Below are 24036 nucleotides of genomic sequence, written 5' to 3' on the forward strand. Positions count from 1 at the left end.
AAAATAGGAGTAACCATTCCCTGCTGTTGACCCTTAACAGGAGTTGTGAGGATGGGGTGCTCCGAGACAGGGGAGGGGTGCTTTGGCAGTGGAAAATGGAGCCCCATGTGACCTGGAAGCCTTAAGCAGTGGGCTGAGTTCCTGGACTGACAGCTTCCTGGCTGCATTTCTGCCACAACAGAGCCTGTCTTTAGAGTCGGTGCTACCCTTCAGACACCGGGTCTGAAACAACCCTGCCAACTATCGACATCACAGTGTCTCTTCTCTTCTCCTTCCTTTACCCCAAGGGGCCAGGCAGACCTGCTCTATGAGGTCCCCAAGGGAAATACGTGTGGAGTTTCCCTCCCCCACCTCAGACCCAAGAGGCAGCTTCCAACGCCCATCCTGCAATGGGGAGACCGCTGGGAGGAAAGCCAGCACAATCAGCGCCCACGCGGGAACTTCACCCTCCGCTTTCTGAGCCAGCTGGCTTCTCACAGAGCTAAGGGCAGGAGAGGGCAGACTAACCCTGACCCCAGCCTCAGGCTGAGCCCTAACCCCCACCCCAGACCAAAGGGAGCCAGAGCACATGCCAAGCCCTGACCCAGGCCCACACTCCACGCCTGGCCACTGCCCAAGTCCAGAGGCCAGCCCCTCATTCTGTCAGGAGCATCAGGTGAGAGTGTGGGTGGCTCAGTGCCACCACCCCCTGCAGGGGTCCAAGCCCCCAGTAGAAGCGATGTCTCAAACCCTCATCATCTGAGCAGCTGGAACCAACCTACAGGAAAGGGAGTGAATGCTGGTCTGAGGGCACAGGCAGGGGGTCCTCTCGGGCTTTCTTGGGGACTCCCAGGCTTAAATTTGTTCTGGAAACAGAGGAAAAAATCGGAAAGCTGTTGTGGGCAGATCTGAAGGGGCTTCTCAGTCCCACACATACCTCTGGTGGCCCAAGGGGACTTGGGCACAGCCGTGAAATCTCCTCTCCCACCAGGTCCTGCCCCTTCCCATTCCCCCATAGTCTCCCCTCCCCCTCAGCAGACACCTCCCGGGCCCAAAGCACTCCAGGTGGGGCAGTTGTCTATAAGGCTGGATCCCATCAGGGCCTCTTCTTCCAGGAAGCCCTGTTAGTACACTTAGTTAGCACCACCTCTCGTCTGTAACTTCCTGGAGGACAGGAAAGACGGTGCTGTGGAGCTGAGCGCCAAGCGCCCTGCTATACCAGAGCTACGGCTTTCCTCGCTCCTGCTAGATTCATCTCACTTCACCGACAACTAGTTCCCTCAGCTGTAAAATGGGGATTATCCTCACCAGTCGGTGACTCGGCCCACCAGATTCACTGGGTGTTTGTGAGCCCGAAACGTGCATGGACTGAGCGGCCACTGTTGCTAGGAGCTCTGCAGTCTCCAGCGGCACCGTCACATTGATTACCCCTCACTGGGTCTCCCTGACCCTGCAAACGCTCAAATATGTGGCTAAGTTTCATAGCATCAAGTTGGTCCCTCATCCCGCGTCAGCCCTCCCCTCTGGCTTGCAGACCACAAGGGGATTTTTTTTTTATACAATGGAAGCAAACCAACTAGCTAGTTCTTTAAACATTGGCACTTCAATGTATAAACCACTTTGACAAATGGTCGTCTACGCATCAGGAAGGCCAGAAGACTCTACAGCTCCCAGCCTGTGGTAACTTGAAAGGCCCCGGCCCCGCCCTTCTCTCCACCAGAGCCTGGGGCTTCTTGCTGCCTGGGACAAGGTGTCTGAGCTGAAGTGTGTGTTGGGAGCGGTGGCGTGTCCTTATTTAGGCTGCAGCTGGGCCCCTGTGTGCGTCCCTGCACAGGCAGGGTGAGGGGAAGCGGGGAGAGCCTCCCAGAGAAGAGATCCCAGGAATTGCAGAAGAAGAAACCCTTCCTACCAGGAAGCAGAGGGTGGGGGACCCAAGGCTAGAGCTCAAAGGACAGAAGAGGTCACCTTTGCTACTGCTAGCTTCAGATGTCTGAAATAGCCGTGTGGGAGCCATCGGCCCTTGAGCAGACACAAGGGCATGAGGACTGATGCCAGATGGGGAGGTGAAGGGAGCAGGGGGGCCCTGTTTTGTGGGTCCTGGAGACTAAGGCAGGGATGATCCCTCAGGGGCAGTTAGTTGCAGGGAGCCAGCCCCATGGGCCCCCCAGTGCAAGGTCTCAGAGACTTTATGACTTATATGCATGAACAATTTTCGACGACATAACACATACATATAAGCGAGAGTTGGTAAAAACTTGCAAACACATGAAAAAAAAAAGACAGTAAATGGATAGCAAAAAAAAGGTGGAGGCTTTTTTCCAATGTAATGTAATCACCCTAAATGCAGGGAAAACAAGGCTGACCAATCCTCCACCCCCACAGGAAGGACTCCCACAAGGGGAGATGCCCAGGTTGAACCTGCAGACCAAGGGCAAGCTCCGCCTTGCTGGGGAAGCCCCAAGGAGAGGAAGGATCTGGGACTGGTCTCTGGGTAGTTCCTGCCTCCCTTCTATCCAAGACAGCGGTCAGCTGGGGAGAACCCTCTGCTGGGGACTTTCTGCTGTTCCACTTGTCCACTGGCAGCCATCAGGGTTCTGAGCCCCAGGCTGGGGCCTCTGATGAAGGCAGGACCAGCTCCCCACCAATGCCATAAGACCTGGGCTCCTTCTAACTTGCCCTCTTCTTAAAAAACTGAGGAGGCAACACATCTGGCTTCTACCTTGCCCACGGAGAGACCCCCAAACTGCCCTCCGATGTTCTGCACCCATCTGACGCTTCCAGCCAACCACAGGGGATCGATCTTCCTCCCTGGCATGAGAAGTGTCCCCACTCCCCACACACCCAGCTGGTCATTCTTCTGATCATGAGGCAAGACGGGTGAAGTAGAAGGTGCTCAGTCTGATTCAGAACAAGTGGAGGGCTGACAGAGCAAATGGGACAAGCTGTTAGGGATGCGACTGCAAAAATATTTGTAGGAAACAAGCCAAATGGCCATGGAAGTGGAGACAACCCTAAGCTCAATGGTAAAGTTTGCCCGCAAACCCCATCAATCTCAAACGTATCAGCTGTCCCTCTGCTCAGGAAGGAGGGAGTTGCAGGAAGACCAGACCCAGAGATAAAGTTGAAGAAAGAAGGTGGAGAAGATGAAGGACTCCCCACTTCCAATACCCAGACCAGCAAGAATGTCCACCCGGCTCGCCAGTGGGGGCTGACCAACTTGCACACACCTGGCCGGTGGTGGGGACAGCAGGCAACAGTGCATCCAGCAGCATTCATGAACTCCCCACAGAACCAAGAGCCCCAAAGGAAATCCAACTGCTAACCAGCTAAGACCCTAATTACCCTCAGGAATCTGGTGTTTTCCATCTTGATTTTCCTAGTGTGACACAGGATCTGACCATTTCATCCTCTCTCTCTTTCCTTCCACGTAATCACCATGCAGATTAGCAACTGGGTTGGCTGAAGGGTAGGCAGGCAACTACATTTTAAAGGCACTTCCGTCAGAAGAAAATCTTGCAAATGCCCCTGCTAGTCTACCCTGTCAGCAAAACCTAGGCCTTCTCCTGTGACCTGAGTGCAGGGCCCACAGAGCTGTTGGAAGTGACAATGGCATTCACATAATGATACTTACAAGTAGATGCTGGACTCATTGCCTCCCATGTCTGGAGACTGAAGTTTCTGCACAAGGATAACGATGATGCCGATGAAGAGCACAAAGTTAACCTGAAGAGCAAAGACAAAGTAGATAGAGACGGTTCCGGGCAGACTTTCCACACCGCTGCCTCTGCATGGACTGTTATGTAGATAGAGACGGTTCCGGGCAAAGACTTTCCACACCGCTGCCTCTGCACGGACTGTTATTGTCCCGACAGGACCCTCCCCAATCCAGTCAAAATCCCATCTAGACTTAAAATCCAAGATGGCGGCCTGAGAACACTCATTTACCTCACCACTTAACTGTTGCTAAAATGACAGAAAAGATCGAAGAGAAAGAATTTCATAGGAGTACTGAAGAATAGGAGAGATTATCATGAGTGAGCTGGAAAAGGAGGCAATTTCTAGAAGAGAAAGAGCAAACAGGATCAGGGGTGATGGAAAACAACGCCAAACAGAGAGAGAAGAGGTTCCTGCAGAGGTGGGAACTGTCCTCTGGAGAAACTCCAAGTTCAGAGTAATGGAACATGGGGAACCAGAATGGACAACCGTAAACATTATTAATTAAAGGACTCCCTGGGAATGGCGATAACAGCATTTACCTTCAGAGAAAGATCAGGGTCAAAAATCTCTCCAAACAGCGAGAAAGGGGGAAGGACGGGGGTGCAAATAAATAGAAACAAGGCACAAGGAGAGGACCACACAGCAACAGTCTCCGAATGTAGCCAAAGCAGCTACAGCTGGAGAAAAAAAATGTAGAGTTTGACACTAACTTATGAAAAAATAATAAATACTGAAGATACAATAATTAAGCATTCAAATCGAAAGCTAGGGGGAAAGGGCCACACATTTTACTTTCACAAGAAGGAAATTAATAAAGATAAAAATTCATTATAAAAAATAGGGGGAAAAAGTAGACTTGATCAATAAAAACTTTATTTTGGGGTCTGGCTTTGTTGGTTTGTTTCCGCAGTCTCCACAAAGGCAGTTCTCTCAGTCTTCTTTCCCACTACAAGCCCAGTGCCCGAACAGTCCCGGGAATTCCACACCATACCTGCTGTTCCCTGCGTAGGTTAGTCGATCCAAAAGGAGAAAGTAGAATTAAACAAATTTAGGGATGAGAAGGAGGACAAGACAACAGATGTAGAGAGTATTTTAAATCATAAAAAAAAAAATTAAACAAAATGGGAAGATAGAAACTAACAAAATCAAATCCAGAAGATGTAGGAAATCTGAGTAGAGAAATGACCTTAGGAGAAATTTAAAAAGTAATCAAAGACATGCATTAAAAGGCATCAGGCCCAGATACCTTTATAGATCAGTTTCATAACACCTTTAGGAAAGATGTCATTTACAGACTACTTCCTTGTTTGATGCAAATAAAAAAGCAAATAAAAAGACAACCTCACAAATTGCTCATTAGGCTAACAAAACTCCACTACAAATTCCAGACAACAAAGAAAGCATACAAATAGACACACACACACACACACACACACACACACACACACACACACACACAAAACCAGAGAACTTACAAAGGGCGATGCAAAAACTATAAACAAAATATTAACAAATAGAATTTAGCAGTGCGTTAAAAGAACAAACAGATCATGGCCATAAAGGTTTTATACCAGAAATGCAAAAAAACTCGAAAAAACAAAACCAAAAAACCCAAATCTACTAATATTTCTTACATGAACAGATTAAAACAATAAGCTACCCTTACCCCTGTAGATCGGTGAATAGTTCAATAACCAAAACATCAACAAAGACGTGAGAAATGAACACTCTTGTATTCTGCTCATTCGATATCTATGAAAATGTTCAATGTACATACCCTTTGTCCTGGAAATTCCACTCCTAGAGATTTATTCTAAAGACACGTTCACACATACTCAAAGATATGCATGGATATATCCATCGTAGCATTGTTCATAAGAAGAAAAATCAGAATATTGTCAAAGGCCATCACCAAGGGAAGGGATAACTCCAGTAAATGTTTCCAAAACACATTTGATTTCCTGATTTTTAAAAAATATGCACTAAAAGGAGCAAGGAATAGAAACTTTCTTAATTCAATGAAGAATAACTGCTCAAAACTATATAGCAAGCACCATCCTCATCAAAACCAAGGAATAGGGGCGCCTGGGTGGCTCAGTCGGTTAAGCATCTGCCTTCGGCTCAGGTCATGATCCCAGGGTCCTGGGATGGAGCCCTGCACCGGGCTCCTTGCTCAGTGGAGAGCCTGCTTCTCCCTCTGCCTGCTGCTCCCCCTTACTTGTGTGAGCTCTCTCTCTCTCTCTCTGACAAATAAATAAAAAAATCTTTATAAAAAAATAAAATAAAATAAAACAGGAATAAGTGGTATAAATACTAGAAAGAGTAAAGCTATTTTCATATACAGATTGTGTCATTTTCTACCTAGAAAACCCATCAGAACCAACTGAAAAGGGACAAGAATGACTAAGAGTTTAGAAAAGTACACAAGAAAAGAAAAAATAGACAAAGATGAACAGCTTCCCTATGCACCAGCTGTAACCCACTAGAACATACGATGACAGAATGCGTCCCAGACACAATCCAAAACCAAACTGGAAAACACTTTAAAGGTAAACTGAACAAGACAATGGAAAAGCTGTACAAAATGACTCTATGGGAAAGACGGAATAAATGGAGAATCAGGACACGTCTTGGAGAGGAAGACTCCATGTTTTAAGAAAATCACTTCCCCAAATTAATTTATAAATTTAATGCAATTTCTCTTAAAATCTCAACCACACTCTTTTTTGCAAATTGACAAGGATATTTGACAGTTCACTTGAAAGAGTGAATATACAAGAAAATTTTGAAGGAAAAAAGAATAAAGAAGGGGGTATTAACATACCAGATATCAAAACCTGCTACCAGGTTATAACAACTAGCACAGGGGGCATTCACCGGGGAAACAGCAAATAGTTTAGTAACATAGCATAGGATACAGGTAGAGTATACCGAATGTTCCTGATAAAGTGACATTTTGACATAATTGAGAAATAATGGTCTATTTAATAAAAAGAATTGAGAGGGTAGAATGTCTATCCACTGGGAGAAAAAAAATACAACTAAAGGAGATTAGATATCATGTCAGATCAGACAAAGAAATAAAAATTTAGCTAGATTCAGGACATACATACAAAAATCCAACCCATAAAAATGTTATAAAACAACTAAGAATACTTTTCTGTCTTAGGATGGGAAAAGGCTTCCATAATAAGAAATAAGTTTCAGAATTTACGAAGACAAAGCCTGACAGTTTGTATAAAATTATGCAGACTTGGAAATATACTTACAACACGCTTAACAGATAAAGCATTACTATCTTTCAAACAATTAGAAAGACAACTGAGCAAAGCAAGCAAAAGAGAAATGAGTAAGAGAAATAAACAGGTAATGACCAGAATAAAAACAAATTGTCAATAAAGGTTTGGGAAAAAGTACCTCGCTGCACCAGCAATATGGAGAAATTCACATTAAAACAATGAGCTACCATTATCCCTCAGGAGCCTGCACAAAACTTTAAATGATTGATATTATAAACACAGACAATGATAAGAGGTACTCTTTCCGACCCAGCAATTTCATTTCTAGAGATTTAGTCTAAAGAAATACTCATGCTCAAAATGACGTACATAATTGCTCCGAGTAGCATTTTTCATTATGAGGAAAAATGAGAAAATATAAATGTCCAATACTAGTGGACTAGCTAAGTAACTCGTGCATGCATCTTGCCAAATATAATGTAGCCAGGAAAAAGGAGAAGGCTGGCTTGTGCAGTGATCTCTGTTTTTGCCCCCTTCCCCTGTTTTCTGCCCAAGCCCCTGTCTCTTCCCCGTCCTTGTCCCAAAGATACTCACCATTATGGAGCCAACCACAGGGCCTTTGATCACCCACCACAGAGCTGTGTTGTCATTCATATCCCAGCAGCTGAAAGACAGACAGACAGAAGAGAGATTAAGCTCAGGGCTGGGATGCCAGCAAGTCAATTGCCCCGGCCCCACTGTGGCGCTTTTCGGCTGCAGCTCTCTGAGGAGGAGCTGGCTGGAGAGTTTTCAGGCATGCTGCAGACCCAAGCCTCATTCTGGTTCTTCTAGTGCCTTGGTCCTTCCTTCTCTGCTCCCTGTCAAAGCAGGGAGTAGAGCCCAATAGTTAGAATCACCAATGGGCTCCTGGGCAAGGGCCATGTTCCCCCTTCAGGACTGTGAGGGTGTCACCTCACCCTCAACACCCTTCCTCCCCTCCCTAAAAGGAAAACAGACACTCAGAGCTGGGCGCAGAAGTGGAGAGGGACTCTGAAACCTTGCACATTCTCACGAGGTTCCGGCTGAGATGTGGCTGGCTGGGTGGGTCCAGCCACGGTGCGAGCAGGGTGCGGTCAGGGGCTGGGGCTGGGGGTGCAGTCTGGTCTCGAGTACGTACTCACCCTGTGTCATCGAAGTACAGCCTCAGCATAGCCCACACAGACACGCACACAGTTGGGGTCCCTGGGAGAACAAGAAAAGGAGCCTGGTGATAACAGGAAAACCAACAGGCCCTGGGGTCCCCTCAGATTTGGGGCTCCCCAGGGGCCACTGTCCCCCAATCAAACAGGGGGTTCTGACCCATGGGGCAGGTCTCCCTTTCAGACCTGGAGTCTTGAGGACCCTTCATGGCCCTCACACCCAGGCCTCCTGGGGGTCCATATATCCCCCAGACCCTTGGCTATCTCACTTCTCAGAAGGACTCCTGAGCATATCACGTCTTCAGACAGTGGGCTTTCTATGGGCAGAAAGAGCAAGAAAGGGTCCCAGGAGTGTGCCATCAGCTGCGGGACAGGACCGTGCCTCCCTCCTCTGACCTGACAGTGGGACCAAGGACATACCTGGCCGGGAGGCCTGGGCCTGTCCAGGCCACAGCCAGTGACCTACCCCAGCCTATAATGGTGTACCAGTAGAAGTATCTCCTCTCCGGAAAGAATGTCTCCACTAACAGGGTGAAGAGGTACAGACCCTCGATGAACAGCCAGAAGTAGTTCGACACGACACAGTAGTGGAAGAAAACCATGATGGCCTTGCATTCCACCTGCAAAGAGGGCGGGGAGGGTGAGGGAGGCATGAAGCCCCTTTCGCTGGCCCCCACTCAGCCCTGAAAATCCAGCCCAGCAGGAGCAGGAAGAACTCTGAGGGCCCTTCAGCTCGGCCTGCTTGGGCTCAAACACCCCAAGGACCTGTAAGACTCAACATTCCCGGATTCAAAGAGTTAAACATGACAGCATCTTGTGATTTTGAGCCAAAGCTGCTCATGGAGTCAACTTACACATGTCAGAGAAGGATGGGGGAAGGGCGAACGGGGGGCCCACTCCCCTCCCCAGGCTCATTCTCCCCCAACTTTCCTCCTCCTTCTCCAGCCCCTCCAGATAAGGGGAGTACAGAGGATCCCGCATGAGGTTTCTTAGCCAGATGAAGGTTTTAGAAATCAAGGGGGAGAGTCCTGGTCCCCAGAAATCTCAGAGAGACCCCTCCCTGCCCCCCTGACCCAAATGTGCCTCTTGGGTCAAGACCCTGTGCTCTGGGCTGTTCTTTCCATCTTATTCCATCAAAACCTATCCTTTCTGCTTACCTCCAAAGGTATGAGAACTGGGGAGACGGTGTGGAGAGACCCAAGCCAAGCAGCCCCTCGGCTCTGTCACTGGTTGGTTAAATGACCAGGGGCCAGACAAACCCTCTCTCTAAGCCTAGTTTCCTTCTTGGGCAAGCGACACTTGGCGTTTCCCCCCGACCCTCCACGTCTGCTCTGCCAAGTACACACACAGGCTGAGGGACAGGAAATGACATTGAGCAGGGGTCTCACTGGTTACCAGCAACTCAGAGTCATTCCTGGATGTCTGCATTCCCTGGGGACAATGGCTTCACCTGCAGGAAAACACCTGGATGGCGGGGGTCACAGGGACGGGCGCCCTGGAAGGGCCTTGCCGCCAGGGTCCCAGAGCACTCACAGTGGAGACGAAGCAGTGGTTGCTGTCCTGCTCCGCGTAGAGGATCCAGTCTTTGATGAAGACGGAGACGGCCCTCAGCATGAAGGACGCGAACAGGTTCATGTGGATGAAATTGCGGGTGCAATGTAGCTTCCTATCCAGCAGGCCGGGGGGAGAAGAGGCCTTGAAGCCAGGAACCCCACAGCATCCCCTCCTCCACTTCGAGGTCTGCTCTGGGCCAACTCCACAGCTCTGTCTCAGGGGGTCCCCACCTCCCCATCTCCTTCCCACCTCCCTAAATCTTCCTTCACTGCCAGGCCTTTGTTGCCTGACTCCACGACTCCAAGAGAGCAGACTTTCCCCTCCTGTGACCTCTGTCCATCCAGACCAGGAAGATAAAAGTGAGGCACGGAGGTCTCCTGCCCCCAGGGTCCATCCTGCTGCATGGCCCTGGACATGGCAATTGTCCTCTCTGATCTCTCAGAAATTTCCCATCTGTTATCGTAGGGGTGGGGGAAATGCCTTTTAAGGGACCTCCAGGGCTGACATCCAGGGAAAAGGGTGGGGTGGGTGGGAAGAGCAAGGGCTCTGAGCTGGGGGGCAGAGGGGCTGCACTAGCTCAAAAGCTGCTGGTGTTAGAGGGCGGGGGGGCCTTACCGGAAACGACACAGGATGACCATGGCAGTGGTAAGGGTGACGAGGGATGTGCTGTAGCCCACTGTGTACAGGGCCTTGACTGACAGGTAGTAATAATCCTGGAACAAAGCACAAAATGTCCAGGGCTCTGTGTGGGGCTCGCTCCAGCCCCCAGCTCCCTCGGGCCAGGGCCTGCCCACCCCGGGGGCCCACCACCCAGCTTCTCCTTCCTTTCTTCTCCTCTTGCTGATCTCACCGCCTCCTGTCCCGTCTCAGTGCCTCTACTACCCTCCCCCCCCCACCCCATCCCCCATGAGCTTCTTACTCCCCTCCACAGTGTCTGTACTCTGCCGATGCCCAGTAAATGCTTGGTGAATGCGGGGGCACTGACCAATCAGAACAGGCATCAGCCTGAGCCCGGAGAAGTGTCCAGGAGGCCCCCTGCTGGGCCCAGCCTCAACCCTTCAGTTGCTGGGCCACAGGAAGGACGAGTGTCCTGGAAGGGTAGCCAGGAAGGTAGGGGACATGTGGTGGGGGCTAGAGGAACTCAGGAAGCAGAGCAGATGCTTCTTGGCCCAGAATGAGCGAATGAAGGCCGTGGCCTTCGTGTGTCTGGCTTGGGTACACAGCAGGGGCTCACGCGCTGCCTAGGGACCTATAGGCCCAACAGGAGCCAAGGCCTTCGGCGGGGCACCCTGTCACCAGCCTCCTCAGCCCCACCCCCACCACCTGCTCGTGGGGACAGCCACTCACCTGGTCCCCGGGCTCGTACTCATCATAGTCATCAAACCCACAAGCGTCTACGTAATGAGGGAACGGCTCTGACCACCCATCCTCAGTGCAGTTCCGGCTCACCACCTTCATGTCTGCAATAGAACAAAAACTCAGTGAGGCACGGGAACGATTTAAGAAGACCCTGCAATTCTTACTTGAAAATTACTTCTTAAGTGGGAACTTCGAGAAACCCATATGCGCATCGGGGAACCATGGTGATTGAAGGTTCGTGAAATTTTCCACTGTTGGAGGGAACACAGTGATTGCTGGTGACCTCAAGCTTAGCCTTTACACGAAGGACACTGGGGAGGACAAGGCACAGCTGATCTCTTAACAAGGGCTGAGAGAACCAAGTCTCCCTCTCTTCTGGAACTGGCAAATGCTTGCCGAGGAAAGGCCTGAGTCCCTTCCCTAGGCCCTGGGTCAGCACTTGTCAAACGTCAGTGAACGGAAAAGAATGATGTGAGATCACCATTGCAGGCTCCAGCCACCAGCACTCCGATCCCCGGATTCTGGTCCAGGAATCCGCTCAGGTGACTGTGGAGCAGGAGTGCCCCTCATACATCAGGAGCTCTGCGCCTCGCAGCAGCTGCAAGAACCCGCACCAAGGGGATACATGGCTGGTTTGATTAACCAGGACCAGACCTCCATTAACCTAGCGCCAGATCTTATTAAGATATGTATTTAGGTTTAAAAAAAAAAGACAAAAAAAAACTTTTGTCTTCCCAGGTTTAGAGGTCTGTTTCCTGTCACTAATGGACTTTAATTTCCTTTTGATTGACTTTAAAGGCCATTTTGTAGGACACCAAAGGGGAAGGAGTCATTTACTGTCTGCAGGGTGGAATCTGGGTTGGTTTTTGCCCCGCCTGAGGCCTTTTAGCCTTTCATGATTGTTCATTTCATCTTCCCCTCTCCTGATGGTCTGTAGGGGTGAACCACAGATGTCCCATGGAGGGGAGAAGGCAAGCAGCCCCCTCTGCCTCCAGCCCTGGACTGTGGCCCCAGATGGAACCCTGTTCCCAGACTGGCTTCCTGGGAGTTTACCTGGTATGTTAGGACCCATGGCAATGATTCTCTCTTTCACAGGATTCAGGGGCCAGGAACTTGTGTACAACAAGACACTTCCACAGAGAAGGGGCTCCAGCACCCATGTTGCTGGGAAGTTTCCCCTGCTGTGGCCAAGGCCACCTCTGGGGAGGTCAGGAAGGAGGCAAGGGCAGACCCAAGACAGGAAACCCCTCTACTTTTCCAATCCCACGTCCTTGCCAGTTGAGTTGGAAGAGCTGACGGTAATCCTTTTTTGCCAAGAGAGCCAGAAACATGCTTCCTGGACTCTGGGAAGAAGCAGAGGGTGGGTGACCCTGCCACAGAAGACAGCTCTGCCCAGAGTAGGGAGACTACTGGTCTCCATCGTTTCTCGAATTCAGAGTCCTGTGACGTAGGACAAGGAGGATGCCTGGCAGGCCCAGGGAGAAGAGGAATGGCTTCCACCACCCATTTTGATGCCAAATTCCTCCTTCTTCCAGCAAATCCATGTCAGGCTATTACTGGCAACCTCCTTCCAAGTCCTCTGAAGGTCTGCATGTCCCGGAGAAGTCATGGCCTTGGCCAAGTCCCTTCCCATTGCTGGGCCTCCTCTCCTCTCTGCTTTGCCCACAGCAGGGTGGTGGGAAGAGGAAAGGGAAGTTAGCTTTGAAAAGCAATTATTTAAAAGTGTCCCAGAGGTAGAAGCCATTTCCTTTCTTTTATTTTCCTCCTTTCTCCGTTTCTTTTTATAAGACAGTGTGGGCACAGAAACATATAAATCTTTTTGTTCAGAACTATTCCACGAATTTGCCGTTCTATTGTTCTGATGGAAATCTCCAGAAGATGGAGTACTCTCTAGATTGTCAAAACCTTGCTGTGACTGCGCCCACTTCACTAGACTATTTTGCCCCAGCAATTTCGTAGGAGCACAGGATTTTAGGGCACTGGTTCCCAAATTGGGCACCCTTCCCAGACGGGCCCATCAGCATCACTGGGAAGACTGGCTGGAAATGCACATTCTCAGGCCCCACCCCAAGCCCGCTAAAACAGAGACTCTGAGGGGCGGGGAGGAATCCGAGTCTTAAGGAGCCCCCTAGGTGACTGTGGTCACGGTGAAAGTTGGAGAACAACCGTTGCACCTGTGGGAGTTCCAAACTATCAGGGGTCATCGAATCTAGGGGATCTGTAGTTGGAGTCCACAGTATGGCTTCTAGAGATCTATGCTCCCAGAAAGATCTGTGCTCCCCACCAAAGATCACACAGCCACAGAAAGGCCCTGCCTGCCCCAGAACCGGGCCCCCAAGTTCCCGTGTCAGCACATGGCCTCCCTCCAACCAGCCCATGGTGGGCCCGTTTATCCCCTCACCTGAGAGATCCAAGGAGTTACTGTCAGGGAAATCAAACTCTCCTGCAAAGCACAGAAATGGGCATGAGTCAGCGCGCATGGCCATCAGCGTGCCAGAGCTGTGCGTGGTGAACTCTCTACCAAGGCCAAGGCTGGCCCTGGTGTGAAGGACAGGGGTGGGGTCTCAGTCAAAAGGTTGCAGCACACATGGCAGCCACACACCTTTCTGACACACACACGCCATGCCTTCCGGCATCAATTCCATTTGCTTAGTACTTCTGTGATGCTAATGATGGCCCATGACTCAGTTCTCCCCACCGGGCCACAGGAAGTGGAAATGGGATACTGTCAGGAAGGTGGGAGGGCCTCTGGACTGGGAGAGGAATGGAAAAGGATGACTGGGCCTTTTCCAGAAAAAGGCAGGAACAGCAACACAGGTCCTGGACTTCGGTTTTTTCTTGGGTCCACAAGCCTCCATCTCAGCCCCAAACCTGTCCCATCCAAGGGAGCCTGGGACTTCATCCATGGACATTTTTTCTCTCTCTCTCCTGACTCTTTATTCCACCTCCATCCTTTTCTTATCATGAACCCCCTGCTAGCAGTGAACCCTCATTTCCTTTCCACTTCTCAAAATCCTATTTCCAACACCCAGCTGACATGCCACCCCCTCCAGGAAGCCTTTCCTGACCTTTTCATTATCCTGCCTGCATGCCGCATAGTTAGGTCTACCCTGCTCTCAAGCTTGCCCTCCATTCCAACGTCAAGGCCACTGAGGATGTCAGTATCTACATGGGCTCACACACACGTTCAGGCCTGTATAATGTCCATTTTCTATCCCTTCCACGAGTGTGTCTTATCCTCCCGAATCAGCCCATAAGCACCCCGAGGCCAAGGGCTGTGTCTTCCATCTGCCTGTGTCCCCCACCTCCCCGGATGGCTAAGGGCAGGGGGTGGAGGGAGAATCTGGTCCCTGAGGAGCCTTTCATTCCACCCCCACCCGTTCCCAGCAGTCAGAGCTGGGCTCCCGCTGGATGGACAGATGGACAGATGATCAGCAGCCTGTCCTCTCCAAGGTTCCTCTTACCAATGGTTTCTAGCTTCCACACTGAAAGAAAGAAAGAGAGAGAACCCAGAGGTGAACGAGGGAGCTGAAGTTGGGTCTGCTCTCACTGGGTCCTGCTGATTTCCTCCCTCCCCCACTTCCCACGCCCAAACTCTGCTGGGGACCCAGGGGCATGAGGACTATAGGCTGGGGGTGGGCCAGACACGGAGACTTCTACCTCTCCCTCCAGAATGGGACCCAGTGAAGGAGAGATGAGCCGAGGCATTTGAGAGGAGGAGGGGAGATCGGTGCCCCCCGCATCGTCAGTAGCCTTCAAAGTAACAACTACTACAGCGAACAGATTCAGCCCCGGGCGCCGTGAAATAGAATGAGAAATGCCATTCTCCCCTTTCTAAGCATGTAAAGCAAGTCTCACTAATCCAGCTTTGTGAACAGAGACGCTAAAGGGCCCTGCCTTAATGAGCCATTAAGGCTCACGTGTAAATAACACATTCACCGTGCAATTGCCAGAGGGAGGGACAGTGTGAAGGAGAGTTTTTCTTAAAATCTTAGTTTACTGCTGATTCATTTTGCCTTTTCTGTTGTTGAAAAGAAGCAGTCTTGCCACAGTACCTGACCCAAAGTACACGTTCAAGAAACCTCAGGTAAAGGATGAATGAGAGGAGGACATGAATAGAGGAAGCGAGGGAGGCGGGTTCCATAGGAACGCAGCAGCCCTGTGGCTGAGTCACCGGCTGCCACCGCATGGATGCCCCCCCACCTGGCCCACTGCACCCCACACTCCAGCACTGCCTGAGTTTGTCTCTGATTCCAAATTCACTTCCTGTCTGGCTCTGGGGCACGCCCAGTCCCCCAGATGTCAGGATGAGAGAGCCTAAAGCCACCCTCCTTCTGGGCTGGCAGGTCTGGAGGTGGGAGGTGTGGCTAAACGCCCCAGAAGGGGAAGTAGGGGGAGGGGAGGGGAGGCATCATCGCTAAACTCTGTCTTCCCTAGACTTCAGATGGGGTGCTGCACCCCAACATACTGCCACTATCCCCTCTGCCACCTCCCACAAGCACCTGCCCTCCAGGCAGAGTCACCGTTGCTAGAGTTCCAGAAGTAAAAGAGAATGGATTCCCCAGTCACTATGCCACATTGCCATTTGACAGACCAGGGAAAGGCGGGCGGGGGACAGAGGGGTGAATTGCCTCGCTCAAGGTCCGAAATGGGTAAGTGATGGAACCCACACCCAAGAGCAGAGCCTGGCCTCACGCACAAGGGCGCATCTCCACGTCACCCTGGGAGCCATGTGTGCGGGTGCTTCCATCTGCCTGCAGAGCAGGGTCGTAGTTTCAGGCTCCCACTAGCATGGGAGCTCTGGAACAGGGAATATTGGCCTGCAGGGGGCCCCAAGTCCCTGGTACTTAGAAGGCCTGGAGCTGAAGTGTAGGGAGCAGGCTAGACCAATCATGACCTAGGGAAGGCCCAGGGGGAAACTCACCTTGGTCCGGATTGAAGATTCGGAAGAGTTCAGGGCAGCTGACCAGGACCATCTCACCCACGCGGGCAGGCTTCCAACACGTGAGGTTGTCCCACATCCCAGGGCAGCCTGTGCAGGAGAGAACCACGGTGAGAGGGGGCCCAGACCCACACATGCACAGACACTACACACACCACCCACATGCAGGCAGGCACACACACACACCCTGGTGAGCCAGGCCCTTGCAGGGGGAGGGAACAGTTTCAGGGAGAGAAGGTGAGGCTCACGGTGGGAGGCAGGGCTCAGCCTCATCCTGGGAAGACCCCCTCAAACAGGAGCTGGGACATTTCAGGAGCTCCTGGGGTGGAGAGGGAGTGCTCACCTGATTTTATATCTCTCACAGCCCCAAGGTGTTGGGAGGACTGTGGGGAAGGGAGAAGCAGGCCCATACCAGGCCAGGGCAGGATCCCTAAGCATGAGATGCTGGGGGTCTTTGGAGCACCCCACTATCATCTCACACCGGTTCCCCCTAGTCCTCCCAGCCTCTGCCATCACTATGGGGTCCAGCTTCAGCTCGGCCTCCTCGGTGGGCCCTCCCTACCCCTAGAGGAGGGCCAGGAACTGGTGGCCTAAGGGTGCTGCCCCAGGCCCACGCCGGCCTTCCAGATGGCGAAGCTCTGAGACTTGGAGGGAAGCAGCAACCGGCCCGGGGCGGGGGAAGAGGGGAAAGCTGTCTGGGCAGAGGCCTGTGTGGCCAAGGCTGGGGACTGTGAAGGGACGCAGAGCCCAGAGACAGAAGAGGCCAGTGCAGTGGTGGCACAGGCCCAGCTCAGGTGACTCTGAGGGCTGGAGGGGGAGCAAGGACAGACTGAGGGGTGTTTAGGAATCATCAAGACTTGGTACCTTGCTGGACATGCACTGCTGGGAGCAAGAGACAGATGACAAGCTTGATGAGCCAGTATTAATTAATTAATTAATTAACCCTTCTGCCCCTCTGCCTACCGTGCTCGTGCTCTCTCTCTCTCTCTCCTTCCAGCCCCTGCCAGCCTCTCCTGGGAGTTCTCTGCACTCCCCAGGGTCACTTCTTCACCTCCCTTCATGCTCCACCCCTTCCTCCTTCTCTATCCCTCCTCTCCGCTGAAATGCCTCTGGCCACCAGCTGCCCACATCTTCACCCTCCCTGATGGGGCCTGCCTTGCCCACCCTGACTGAAAGCAGGTACTGGTGGCTGCCCTGCCCCTGGTGCTTCACCCCTCTCACCTTGGACAAGATCATCGGCTCACGGACTTAGGGACAGAGCTACACACAGACAATCCCCGAGCCTGAGACCTGCACTCCCTGAAAACAGCCTCCCGGGGCTGGAAGTAATCCAAACCCAGCCTGTCCAAGACTCAACTCAGCATCTCCCACTACAACCCCATCTTCTGTCTCAGTGCCAGCTAGACAGACTTGAAGCCACTTCGGCCCCCATGGCCAACCCAGTAGTCTTCGGGCTTTAGCAAGCACCCTTAACCCATGTGATTAACTGAGCCTTTCTTTGTATATCCATAGATGACACCTTCTTTCCTAAAAAAGAACACAGGCCTTCTGCACCAGTCACCAGACCCTCCTGTACGACCTCTGAGCGCCCCCATAACATCTGTAACTGGCGTCTGCCGTGAGCACATAATCGAGAATGTTACAGACCACTGCACTCCCTTAACTGATCAACTGCCCTAAACCCCTTTTAAAAATCTCGGGGCCAGGCAGAAACCTCGGAGTTGGCCTTTGGACAAGCCTGCCTTCTCCCCAAGTGGCCGGTGTCCTGAATAAAGCTCATATTCCTTTCCAATCAAAACTCATCTCCTGAGTATTGGTTTTTCGAACAAAGGGCAGCCAAAGTTGGGTTTCGGTAACAGACCACCCTTGCTATGTCTCCTTCTCGTCCCATAATCACTTGGTCACCATGTTCTGGTGGTCTGACCTCCAGATGTTTGTGAGATCCATGCCCTATTCCCCATCCCCCCACACCCCCACCGAGTTAAGGGGTAAGCTACCTTTCACTAGCACCATGGTCTCCTCGCTCGACCCCACAAGGATGTGACAGTGATCTTTTCAAAAGGAAGATCTGGTCAGGACATACAGCCCACTCCCAGCAGTGCACACCTTTCAGAGGACCTACGACCTCAAGTCCTTAACGTGGCCCCCCAAGGCCCAGCCCTGCTTCCCCCTTCAGCACATGGGGAGGGGATGAGGCCCTGGGAGAGCAATTCACCCAGGAAAAGTGCATGAAGTGAGAAGGGCATGGAGAAGGGAGCCCCAGGGAACCCCACACTTGTCAGGGTGCATGCGGTGATGTAATTCCTACGGGGAGGGCAAACGAAGAGGAGGGAGGCGGCCACATGGAGGGTTTGACAGAAGAGTAGTTTCAGGAAGGGACCCACATCCTGCTGAGGGGTCTAAAAATATGGGCTTTGGAGAGGGCTTCTTTACCAGATAAAGGACAGTCAGCAAGTGACCGAGAGTGGACGTGAAAGAGTGGACCGAGAGAGCTGTCGTGAGGATGAATGAATTCATACATGTAAAGCTCTTGGAACTCCAGGCTCACTCAATGCATGTTCACTGCTGTTACTGGCATTAATTTCATTATTTCAATTAGGTGTCCCTGAGAAGCATTCCCCTGAGAGAGGCCCAGGCAAGGAGATGAAGCAGAGCCCTGCAAGGTGAGGAGAAATTCCAGTGGAGTGCCACCAACCGCTCACAGAGGATGCCTGGACAGGCGCTAGGCAGGGCAAGGGGGCCTAGGGCAGGACTCAGGGGCTCCCAGCCTCTCTGTTGGGGTCTATGACTGACTTACGGGTAGCATTTGGACAAGAAGGCACCCAAAGCTTCCAAATGCAAAAAACCTGGTCTTTCAGAATTCAGACCTGGCTGTTTTGGAATTCACACCCAGTCACATTGGCCTATGGTCTCCTGGCTCCTGGAATGACCATGCCCTCGAAGGCCCAGCCAACAGATGTTCCCTTAATGTGGAACCTTAGGTCCTGGCACAGCCAGCTGCTACGGCCCACTGATGTTCCTGATGTCTCAGGGCACTTTAGATAGAGGGAGCATGGGCCCGAGGGCTGAGGCGCAGGGAAAGAGGCAGGCCCCAGGCAGAGATGCCGTGAGGGGAGACATGGGCTCCCAGGTTGGAGGCCAGAGATGTAGAGGCATGGTGGGGAGTTGGTTCTCTCAACAACTACTTACTGGACACCTGCGCCACCTCCCACACCCCTCCGGCCCAGGGCCACAGTGCTGTAGAAAACAAAGTTGAGAAGTTTGCATGTGAGGACAGAGGAAGCAGAAAGGCCCCTGCATATCCCTTCAACACCTGCAAGGTAGCCTTAAGACTTGAATTTGGTTGCCTTCTACCAAGGGCTCACTTCGTGACTCCAGCAAGTCTCTACCCACTCCACCCTGACTCAATTTCCCTGTGTGCACTGCAAAGGTGGACTGTCTCTGAGCGTATGCCCAACTCTGGGTGACAGAGCTCAAATTTGGAGCAGAGATTCACTCAGGACCTGCTGGTGCCCAGAAGGGCGGCTGGGGAGACTGGGGCTGCCCTTCCTGCCCTGCTGCCAGGACCAACATCTCCCAAGGGGTACCTGCGAAGGTGCCCCACCCTACCCCTTGGCCTGCCACACTATGGAAAGCTTCCTGGTGCTCTCCTTAGGTTCCCAGCCTGGTTCCCCTCCACTGACTAAGGTTCCTAGGGGCAATTCCTACAGCACCAGGGCAGGTGGAAAGACTAGAACTGAAATCTATAACTTGAGGGCCCAATCCCAGTGTCTGGGTTTAGGGGACTGCAATATCATGATATAGTAAGAATTATGTATTTGGTCTTAGTCCCAGCTTCCACGCAAATCTCCTAAACCTGTAAAATTTCCTGATAAGGGTGAGGGGAGTGTCTTTAGTTATTCATAAGCCTCTTTCAACCACACCTGAATTTATGCTAATGAGGTGACTCTGGAGTGATGGTGGCTGGTTGCCAGGGGGAACCAACCCTGTGATTGGAGGGTGGGAGCTTTTAGCCCCACCCACCCACCTCAGGGGAGGGGGGAGGAGCTAGAAATTGGGCTAATCGCCAACTGCTAATGATTTAGTCAATCATACCTACCTAACAGAACTTCCATACACACCCTAAACAATGGGGTTCAAAGAGCTTCTGGGTTGGTGAACACATCCACATACTAGCAGTTTGGTGCACCCCAAACTGCACAGGGACAGAAGCTCCTGCACTTGGGATCCTTCTGGACCTCACTCTATGAACCCCTTCATCTGGCTGTTCTTGTATATCCTTTATAGTAAACCAGTAAATGTGTTTCCCTGAGTTCTGTGAGCCATTACTGCAAATTATTGAAACTGAGAAGGAAGTAGGTCATGGGAACCCCCAATTTGTCATCAAGTCAGACAGAAGTGTGGATAACATGGGGACCCATGATTTGCAATTGGCGTCTGAAGTCGGGAAGGGGACAGTCTTCAGACCAAGCTCTTGGCCAGTAGGGTCTCTGCTAACTCCAGGTAGTTAGCGTCCGAAGTGAATTAAATTGTAGGGACACCAGTCATTGTCCACAGAAAACTGGAGAATTTCTTGGTGTGAAAAACCCACACATTCAATGTCAGAAAGGCTGTAGGTAGAAAAGTAGTTTTCCTTTAGGGGACAGTGTCCCTTACCCCATCGGGAGCTTACAGCCCTCCACCCACCCCTCTAGCCTGCATCACTGGGGTCACAGAAGACCCAGATAGCCACCTTGGGGCTTCCCAGAATGCCCCACATACACTTCCACAGTTCTCACCTCTCAGCCCATCCCTGATGAAGGTGGTATGGGCTCTATCTCCTCGCCCCTCTCAATGGGGCCTGCTCTGAGTCCCCCTGGAAACCCCTTCTGGAGAGATGAGAAGGACAGGAAAGAGCCTTGGGTTTCTCTGACTGAAGACAGCAACTCATTTTCCTTCCACCCCCACAGAATACATCCAGCTTCCCTAACCCCATCTGTTCCAGACTCCAGTCCCAACAAAGCTTAGTTTTGTTGGGACTGAAGGATTTCAAGATGCCTTTTCTCCTTCTCCTCCCCTTCCTCCTTTTAACTCTACTTTTCTTCTCACTATCCCTTCCCCTCCCTCATATTCTGTGTCAATTCTGGGTCAGACGCTGCAGAGAAATACCGGAGTGAATAAAACAGCCCCAGTCTCTGCCTGCACAGAGCTTACAGTCTGTGGTCAAGTGAAAGGTCTTGCATTTTAGGCTAAATGCTAAGAGAAGCCTTTAGATGAGAAAATTGTTACTGAAACAAAGCCAATTCAGTGGCTTAAATGCCACAATTTCTTATCTTGCAGTTCTAGAGGTCAGAAAGTCCAAAATTGACCTCCCTGGGCTAAAATTGTTACAGGGCTGCGTTTCTTCCGGAGGCTCTAGCGCAAATCCATTTCCTTATCTCTTCCAGATTCAAGACATCCCTTGCCCAGTGGCCCCCTCCCCCATCTTCAAAGCCAACAGCATAGCATCCTCAACTCTCCTTCTCCGACCCTCCTGCCTCCTTCCCTCCCTTATAAGGACCCTTGTGGTTATATTGGGTCCACCTGAATAATCCAGGGTACTCTCCCCATCTTAAGATCCTTAACCTAATTACACCTGCCAAGTACCTTTTTGCCATGTAAGTTAACACCTTCATGGGCTTTGGGGATTTAGGATGTGAACACCACTGTTTTGCCTCCCACAGATGCGTTTTAAGACAAGGAGTCCCATGATCTGATTCAGCTGTGTGGGAAGGGAATACATTTCAAGAGCAGCAGATCAAACCTGGAGCCATATCTGTTAGGAAGGGTGGAGGGGCTTGATTTGGAGCCAGGACAGCCCAGACGGAAAGGTGTGCTGTGTAGGGGAGTCTGGAGGCAGAACTGAAGGGCCTAGTGACCGACCAGCCATAGCTGGCAAGCCTCCCAGTGACTGTTGGGGCTCCCCCGTATCACGCGACTGAGTTCGCACCAATGGTACATAAGTGGAGGTGATGGGCTGCTCTCAGAGGCATCCCCCACAGGCTCCACGCCCTTCTGCTCCCTCTCCCCTCTCCGCAGCATCCTTGGAGGCCACAGGTTGAGGGTGGCAGTGTTCTAAGATGGAAGAGCCTGGGGCTCTGAATGATGGTGCCACGTCAAGCTCCGCCTCCCACCTCTGCCAACCACGTCGGCCTGTGACCTGTGTGTGCAAGCAATAAAGGCTGCCATGCTATGTCTCTAAAATGTCAAGGTCTTTTTTTCTGGTTACTGCAGCGAAATCTAGGCTACCCTGACTAATGCCGTGAAAGGGAGACAGGTACCAAAGACGGCACCGGGGTTGCTAGCTTGAGCGTCTCTATGGCTGGAGGGATGAGCCATTCCCCACAGTGGAGAGAAATCGGATGAGAAGCAAATGGTGGAGGGCACGAGGCAGGCTGGAGCCCAAGAGTTTCGTTTGGAGTACGTTCAGTTGGAGATGGTGCCAAGAGCCAAGTGGAGGTGGATTTTCAACTGGCGGTTAGATAAAAGTCCAGAGTGCGGATGTGGAGTCGGGACTGGGGGAGAGAACAAGGAGTGGTCAGCACAGGGATGCTAGGTAGGGCCGCAGACCTGGACGATGAGTCTAGAGAGAGGGTGTGCACTAGAGAAGAGAAGAGGATAAGGCCTCGTCCCAGCAGAAGGAAAGCAGCATTCAGAAGAGGGACTGGCAAAGAAGACTGAGGAGTGGTGGCCAGAATCCTGGGCAAAACCAGGACAGTTTAGCAACAGAGCAGCCAGGAAAGCATGCTTCAAGGAGGACATGGTCAAGTGCATCAGTCCCTGTTCCCTTCCTCTCCTCTAACTGCAAAACAGGTTGAAAATCAGAATGGCTCCTCTCCCCTGGAGAGCTCTCTGCTTTGACACCCCCAAGTCTCCCTATTCACCTCTCCCCTGGTTCCCCAATTCTACACAAAGCCTGTCTCTGCCCTCCTGGCTCAGTCTGTTCCCCACCCCCACCCCCACCCCGGAAAGCCTGCAAGCCTCTATGGAACCTGGTCCGAAGAATCCAGGCGCAGAAGGGATCCAGCTCAGGGGAGAGCGTTGTGCACAATCTGGGGGGTGGAGGAGGGGCTGCTCGCACTAAGACACTAGACACAAAGCAGCCAAGGAGACGAGACGCAGTGCCTTGCGACAGCAGGAGGGGAAAAGACCACTTGGACATGCTGAACAGAGAGAACACAAGGACCATTAGCCTCGACTGGAACAAAATAAGGAGCTAATCGCAGGTTGTCATGGTGATGATTTTGTCCAGTTCCACACAGTGTTCAAAACCCATGAGACCAGGGGCACCAAAGGGACTCAGACAAAGATGCAGTCCTCCCTTTGAAGATGCGCGGGTATTGTCAGAACAAGCCCCTCATTTCAGCACCACAATTCAAGGGTAAAAAAAAAAAAAAAAAAATGATTCCATTTACTGAAATTTACTTTCCAGCCAATATTTTTGATCCAGAAAATGGGGACCAGCTGTGAGTTCAGTGCTCGGATTGGGAGGGGGTCAGTGGGGAAGGAATAAAGATGCAGTCCTCCCCTCTGGAAGTCAGTGTTCCTCAAAATGGGGACCCTAGACCAGGAACACCACAGGGAACTTGCCAGAACTGCAGATGTTCGGGCCCCACCCAGACCCACTGAGTCAGAAACTCTGGGGCTGGGCCCAGGAATTCTGTGTTTTAACAGCCTTCCAGGAGGTTCTGATGCAGGCTTGAGTCTGAGAACTACGGGACTAAAGGAAAACCAGTTGGAACACAAATGGAACCCTTTGTCAGAAGTGAGGGTCCCTGCTGGCCCAGGCTGAGTGCCTGTTCCGTCTCAGAGTGGCTGGGAGGTGCAGTCAAGAAGCCGATCTTGCGGGGTGCCTGGGTGGCACAGCGGTTAAGCATCTGCCTTCAGCTCAGGGCGTGATCCTGGCGTTATGGGATCGAGCCCCACATCAGGCTCTTCCACTATGAGCCTGCTTCTTCCTCTCCCACTCCCCCTACTTGTGTTCCCTCTCTCGCTGGCTGTCTCTCTCTCTGTCAAATAAATAAAATATTAAAAAGGGAAGAAAAAAAAA

The 24036-nt window shown here is 51.6% G+C and overlaps 1 protein-coding gene across 1 annotated transcript in view; it reads right to left on the reverse strand.

Moving 5' to 3' along the window:
• The window catches only part of ADCYAP1R1 (ADCYAP receptor type I), a 74856-nt gene that overhangs the window by 14236 nt on the left and 36584 nt on the right, over positions 1–24036 (reverse strand). Inside the window, exons 7-17 of the mRNA XM_040644121.1 lie at positions 15951–16058; positions 14491–14511; positions 13428–13469; positions 11015–11127; positions 10283–10380; positions 9647–9779; positions 8580–8733; positions 8096–8156; positions 7530–7599; positions 3611–3702; positions 762–845 (exon numbers count right to left, since the gene is read on the reverse strand). Coding sequence (XP_040500055.1) covers positions 762–845; positions 3611–3702; positions 7530–7599; positions 8096–8156; positions 8580–8733; positions 9647–9779; positions 10283–10380; positions 11015–11127; positions 13428–13469; positions 14491–14511; positions 15951–16058 — 976 coding nt within the window. The remainder of the gene's footprint in view (positions 1–761; positions 846–3610; positions 3703–7529; positions 7600–8095; positions 8157–8579; positions 8734–9646; positions 9780–10282; positions 10381–11014; positions 11128–13427; positions 13470–14490; positions 14512–15950; positions 16059–24036) is intronic.

The sequence above is a fragment of the Ursus maritimus genome, unplaced genomic scaffold (genome assembly GCF_017311325.1).
Source record: "Ursus maritimus isolate PB19 unplaced genomic scaffold, ASM1731132v1 scaffold_3, whole genome shotgun sequence".
NCBI lineage: Eukaryota > Metazoa > Chordata > Mammalia > Carnivora > Ursidae > Ursus > Ursus maritimus.